The sequence below is a fragment of the Otolemur garnettii genome, unplaced genomic scaffold, assembly GCF_000181295.1.
Source record: "Otolemur garnettii isolate 467f Iridium unplaced genomic scaffold, OtoGar3 scaffold00047, whole genome shotgun sequence".
Classification (NCBI taxonomy): Eukaryota; Metazoa; Chordata; class Mammalia; order Primates; family Galagidae; genus Otolemur; species Otolemur garnettii.
The window spans coordinates 9,606,655-9,613,208 of record NW_003852442.1 but is presented as its reverse complement, the minus strand read 5'-3'; the positions used below and the strand labels follow the sequence as shown (position 1 = coordinate 9,613,208).

Genomic DNA, 6,554 nt, shown 5'->3' with positions numbered 1-6,554 from the left:
CAGAGCCTCAAGCTGTTGCCCTGGGTAGAGTGCTGAGACATCACAGCTCACAGCAACCTCCAACTCCTAGGCTCAAGCAAGTCTCCTGCCTCCGCGTCCCAAGTAGTTGGGACTACAGGTGCCTGCCACAAAACCTGGCTATTTTTTGGTTGCAGCTGTCATTATTGTTTGGCGGCCTGGGCTGGATTTGAACCCGCCAGCTCAGATGTATGTGGCTGGTGCCTTAGCCGCTTGAGCCACAGGTGCTGAGCCACCTTCCAGATATTTTTCATAATATACACAAGTAAAAACATACATTTATATTGTGCGGTGTTTTCTTTTTAAGAGACAGGGTTCTGGCTATGTTGCCCAGGCTAGCTTCAAATTCTCAGAATCAAGAGATCTTCCCAAGTCACCTTTCAGAGCTTCTGAGACTATAGGCACATACCACTGTGCCTGGCTTGTACTGAGGTATTTCCTTTTTTTAACCAAAGGGTGCCCACTGTGTTTTACATATTCACATTATTTTTTATTATTTTTCTACTTTGAGATAACCAGAAACAAAGGGCTTTCTTAGTTCAGTTATACAGCTACAGAGTATTCCACTGAATGGACATTAAATAGTACCCTAGTGATGAACATTCAAGTTGTTTCTAATCTCTTGTTATTCTGAACACTGATACAGAGAAAAAAGATTCCTTTCATATAGGTCATTTATATGTGTATGAGTTTATCTCTAAGATCAATTCCTAGATGTAGAATTGCTTTATAAACATTTGAAATTCTGATACTGCCAAACTGCCTTTCAAAGAGACATTTTATTATTATTATTATTTTTTTAGAGACATAGAGTCTCACTTTATAGCCCTCGGTAGAGTGCTGTGGCATTATAGCTCACAGCAACCTCCAACTCCTGGGCTTAGGTGATTCTCTTGCCTCAGCCTCCTTAGTAGCATTATTATTTTTTTAAGAGACAGAGTCTCGGCTCAGCACCTGTGGCTCAAGTGGCTAAGGCGCCAACCACATACACCTAAGGTGGCGGGTTCGAATCCAGCCCAGGCCTGCCAAATAACAATGACGGCTGCAACCAAAAAATAGCCGGACGTTGCGTGGGGTGCCTGTGGTCCCAGCTACTTGGGAGGCAGAGGCAGGAGACTTGCTTGAGCCCAGGAGTTGGAGGTTGCTGTGAGCTGTTGATGCCACAGCACTCTACCCAGGGGGACAGCTGGAGGCTCTGTCTCAAAAAAAAAGAGAGACAGAGTCTCACTTTATCACCCTCGGTAAGTGCCATGGCGTCACAGCTCACAGCAACCTCCAATTCCTGGGCTTAGACGATTCTCTTGCCTCAGCCTCCAAGTAGCATTATTATTATTTTTTTAAGAGACAGCGTCTCACTTTATCGCCCTCAGTAAGTGCCATGGCGTCACAGCTCACAGCAACCTCCAACTCCTGGGCTTAGGCGATTCTCTTGCCTCAGCCTCACGAGTAGCTGGGACTACAGGTGCCAGCCACAATGTGGGCTATTTTTTCTTGCAGTGTGGCCAGGGCCAGGTTCAAACCCGTCACCCTCGGTATAAGGGGCCAGCGCCCTACCCACTGAGCCACAGGCGCTGCCCCATTTTTTTTTTTCTTTCTGAGACAGTCTCACTATGTCACCCTCGGTAAAGTGCCATAGTGTCACAGCTCACAGCAACCTCAAACTCTTGGGCTTAAGCAGTTGTCTGGCTTTAGTCTCCCAAGTAACTGGGACTACACGTACCCACCACAACGCCCAGCTATTTTGTTGTTGTTGCAGTTGTCATTGTTGGTTAGCTGACCTGGGCCGAGCACGAACCCATGTGGCTGGCACTGTAACCACTGTGCTGTGGGCACCCAGCCAACAACAATTTATTAACACATGTCCCGTATTTTTTGCGTCCCTGTTTCCCCACAACCAGCCAAAATGATATTAAAACTTCCAACCTTTGTAGCCAGGTGTTGTGGCAGGCGCCTGTAGTCCCAGCTACTCGGGAGGCTGAGGCAAGGGAATTTCCTAAGCCCAGGAGTTGGAGGTTGCTGTGAGCTATGTGATGCCACAGCACTCTACTGTAGGCGATAAAGTGAAACTCTGTCACAACAACAAAAAAAACTTCCAGACATTACTCAGTCTGAGCAATATGATATCCTACAATACCATAATAACAGAGGCCTTTAATACTCCTCTTACAGAGTGGACAGATCCTCTAAACAAAGATATAAAGGACTTAAATGAGACCCTAGAGCAACTGTGCTTGACAGTTGCATACAGAGCACTTCATCCCAAAGATAAAGAATATACATTCTTCTCACCACCCCATGGAACATTCTCCAAAATTGATTATATCCTAGGACACAAAACAAACCTCAACAGAATCAAAAGAATTGAAATTTTACCTTGTATCTTCTCAGACCATAAGGCACTAAAGGTGGAACTCAACTCCAACAAAAACATTAATACACATGAAAAAAGCCAACAATTCTATATATCAATGGGCAAGAGAAATGAATAGAACCTTCTCTAAAGAAGATAGACAAATGGCTAGCAAACATATGAAAAAATGCTCATCATCCCTAATTATTAGAGAAATGCAAATCAAAACCACCCTGAGATACCATCTAACCCCAGCCCCCAGCGAGAACAGCCCACACCACAAAATCTCAAAACTACAGATGCTGGCATGGATGTGGAGAGAAGGGAACACTTTTATACTGCTGGTGGGACTGCAAACTAACACAACCTTTTTGGAAGGAAGTGTGGAGAACCCTCAGGGAACTCAAGCTAGACCTCCCATCTGATCCTGCAATCCCATTACTGGGCATCTACCCAGAAGGAAAAAGAATCCTTTTATCTTAAGGACACTTGCACTAGACCATTCCTTGCAGCTCGATTTACAATCGCCAAAATGTGGAAACAGCCTAAATGCTCACCAACTCAGGAATGGATTAACAAACTGTGGTATATGTATACCATGGAATACTATTCAACCATTTAAGAAAATGGAGACTTTATAGCCTTTGTATTAACATGGATGAAAGTGGAACACATTCTTAGTAAAGCATCACAAGAATGGAGAAGCATGAATCCTATGTACTCAATTTTGATATAAGGACAATTAATGACAAGGGAAGGGGTGAGCAGAGAGAGGAAGGAGGGAAGTGTGGGGAAGGGATTAGCAAAGAGGGGGAGGGAGGGAGGGAGGGAGGTGGGGTCTTGGTGTGTGCTACACCTTTTGGGGGCAAGACACAATTGTAGAAGGGACTTTACCTAACAAATGCAATCAGTGAAACCTGGTTTCTTGTGCCCTCAATGAATCCCCAATAATAAATTTTAAAAAGAAAAAGAAAAAAACTTCCAACCTTTGTTTATCTAAAAGAGGAAAACTGGTATTTTAGTGTAGTTTTTTGCTTTGCATCTCTTATTTAACTCTATTATTTGATGAGTGGTTCACATTTAAAATTGAAACCTACTCACCATCAAAAACTACAAGAACCAAAAAAAATAAAAATAAACTGTGATTGTCATAAAAAAAAACACTACAAGAACCGAATTCCTCCATTTGTGAAGGAATATCAAGTCACAAAAAAAGGATTCCTTCTAAGCAGACACCGCAAACTGAGCTACTTCTGTCATAAGATTAACCCAAAACTATTCCTACAGTTTCCTATTAAAAAACAAACACAAAAAAAAAAATCATTGGCTCGGCACCTATAGCTCAACCGGCTAAGGCGCCAGCCACGTACACCTAAGGTGGCGGGTTCGAATCCCCAGCCCGGACCCGCCAAACAACAATGACAGCTGCAACCAAAAAATAGCCGGGCGTTGTGGCGGGCGCCTGTGGTCCCAGCTACTTGGGAGGCAGAGGCAGGAGACTCGCTTGAGCCCAGGAGTTGGAGGTTGCTGTGAGCTGTAATGCCATGGCACTCTGCCCAGGGGGACAGCTTGAGGCTCTGTCTCAAAAAAAAAAAAAAAACAAAAAACGCGTTTTTTCCAGTGTAATTATTTAAGAAAACAAAAGCACGGAATGTTAAGAAATCCAATAAATTATTGATGTGTAATTAACATACAAATTTGATTCTGTTGTTAAACCAGAAGAGAGAACTCTAAGTAAAATTCCTCATAAACAATTATTTTTGAATTGTAAGTAAATGCCCTCCTAAGTAATTTCTGGGGGGCCAGGCAAAAGTAAAGTGACAAGACCAATCCTCCAACTGGGAAATATTATAGAATCTGACATACATAAGTCTTCCTACTTGAAACTCAGGAACATTCTCTACAATCACAGGGAAAGAAGACGAAAAGGTCTGAGGTTCAAAGAGAAGAAAGTGAAGAAACAACCAACTTAGGAGGACACCGTGAAGAGCTTCCCTCAGGCTACTTTTCATACTTTACCGCTAACTGGAGGAACTCAGCCTACACTCCGGGTCCTCTATAATTCCCGTTACGAACCCTTGGAATTCGTTTTCCCCAAACCTAGCAGGATCCAGGTTTCTCCACCTACATTCTAATCTTGGTAATACAGAAAGCTGCGTTTTGGAGGACGATCAGATCTGTTCTATAAGAACTATATACCAGGAACCATCAACCGCCGAAACCTGGTATAAACTTTCTAACTTCCCCTACGTCCACCTCCCGTCTCCGATTACTACGAGAAGCCTGTCATTGCTAAGGCCAACCTTTTCCCCTGTTGCAAGGGAACATCATCGCACTTGAACTCTGCAAAGTCTCCAAGACAGACACTATCGTCCCATATTTCGCACCCGAGAAAATGGAGGTTCAGAGGAGGAGACAAGTTGCCCAACTACCAAAACACAAGTTCAAACCAGAGTCTTAGGTCCAAAGACTGTTTCCCTTATTTACACTTAAACATCCGCATGCTCTATCATAGTGCACCATTTATTCTTCCTAGAGAGATATTTCTCCGATTCCTTCTCACACTTCCCCGGCCTCCCAGGCCCCAGGACTCCAAACGAAGCAATCTCTATGAGCCTTAGTTGGAGCCAAAACACGATGCCCCCATACTGAGGACGCAGGAGGGTCGGGAATCTTTTTCACACCCCATTGTCCAACACCTCCTCCTTGGCCCCTGGCTGCACCCTCTCAGGCCTAGACTACCTGAGACTCGCCCCCCCCCCACCGCAGTCTCGGGCCCCCGCTTCCATATGGCCGCTCTCCACCTCCCCAGGCCTGGGGAAGTCACGAAGCCGTTTCTTTACCTTACAACGCAAAGGATGGCGCAGATATCAGGCAGATGCTAAGTCCGGTCAAGGTCTAAACCACCACCAACGCCAACCCGCCGGCGTCCGCCATTAGTCCTCAAGACAGGGGCCTTGCGCTGGCGCGCGGCGGAAAAAGCTATCCAATCCGAGCCTGCAGAAAAATAAAGTAATTTTTTTTAAAACGGCATCCGGCTTGCTCCCATAACGGATTGAAAATGATTTAAACACATTTTATTACCGTTGGTTTTCCCAGGAAAACAGAAAAATGATAGACTTTTTTAAAAATTAGACTTAAAAAAACCCACAGGAGTTCTTCTGGCACTTCTGTGGGCAGCTCTAAGGACGAGCGCGCCAACGAGTAGCGGGCCTTGCCGGCCCGGAAGTGCGCCACGGGAACCAAGATGGCGGACCTCGGTTCCCCTCAGAAGTTGTCAGGGATGCCTCCGCCGCCTGAAGGGGTGGGAAGTGGCCGGTGCTCCGAAGTCTCCATCGAGCTCATTCGCTCCCTGACAGAGCTGCAGGAGCTGGAGGCTGTATACGAACGGCTCTGCGGCGAGGAGGTGGGGGGGGATGAGCCTCCTATTATTCCAGGGGCAAGGGGCGTAGGAGCTTTCGCGTTGGGAAATCTGGTCTTGGGATGCTCTCTTTGCTAGGGGAAACAAGCACACAAACAAACCAAAAAAAAAAAAAACAAAACGGGAAAACAAAGAAGCGGAAATGTTGGGTATTTGGGGAGGCCTGTTTTGTTTTGTTGCACTTTTTGGCCAGGGCTGGGTTTGAACCGGCCACCTCCGGCATGTTGGGCCGGCGCCCCACTCCTTTTAGCCACGGGCGCCGGCCGTGTTACTTTTTTACTTGCTCCGATATGAGAGCGATCTGCACCCTCTGCCCTCTACTCCCCATTGATTGCCCTGGCCCGTAGTTTCCCCACCGAGAGTTAATGCCAAAACGCTTGATTCTCAAAATAATAATCGGCCTCTTGCATTGCCTTAGTAATTTAAAAATTATGAAACCGTTTTCATTCTGTTACTTAAGAGGGAAGTCATTGCAGATAAATTTCTTGAATTATTTTAAGACTTCCTTTTAGGGAAGATTGATTTCCGGGTGTGACCTAAGCGTTTCAGTTAATGCACAGCTTGATAGAAGTTTGAGCTTTTAGGACTCAGGCACAACTGTCTAATCTTAGGCGAGTCACTTCATTGCTTGAACCCTTGGACCCCTGTCATGTCAAATGAGGGTCTTGGACTAGATTCTAAGAAACACTTCCTGAATCTCTTGTTTCCTTCTGACGCCTTCACTTTTGCATGGCAACCCGAAGCTGTCAATCCACTTTTTTTTTT

General features: G+C 45.3%; 2 protein-coding genes across 2 annotated transcripts in view; one reads left to right on the top strand and one right to left on the bottom strand.

Annotated features, from left to right (window-relative positions):
- The window catches only part of SF3B3 (splicing factor 3b subunit 3), a 55,472-nt gene extending 50,122 nt beyond the window's left edge, over window positions 1-5,350 (bottom strand). The window contains exon 1 of the mRNA XM_012806150.2: window positions 5,212-5,350. The gene's annotated coding sequence lies outside the window, so the exon portion shown is untranslated. The remainder of the gene's footprint in view (window positions 1-5,211) is intronic.
- A 228-nt stretch (window positions 5,351-5,578) lies between these two features.
- Window positions 5,579-6,554, top strand: part of COG4 (component of oligomeric golgi complex 4) — a 37,911-nt gene continuing 36,935 nt past the window's right edge. Inside the window, exon 1 of the mRNA XM_012806146.2 lies at window positions 5,579-5,774. Coding sequence (XP_012661600.1) covers window positions 5,616-5,774 — 159 coding nt within the window. The 5' untranslated portion in view covers window positions 5,579-5,615. The remainder of the gene's footprint in view (window positions 5,775-6,554) is intronic.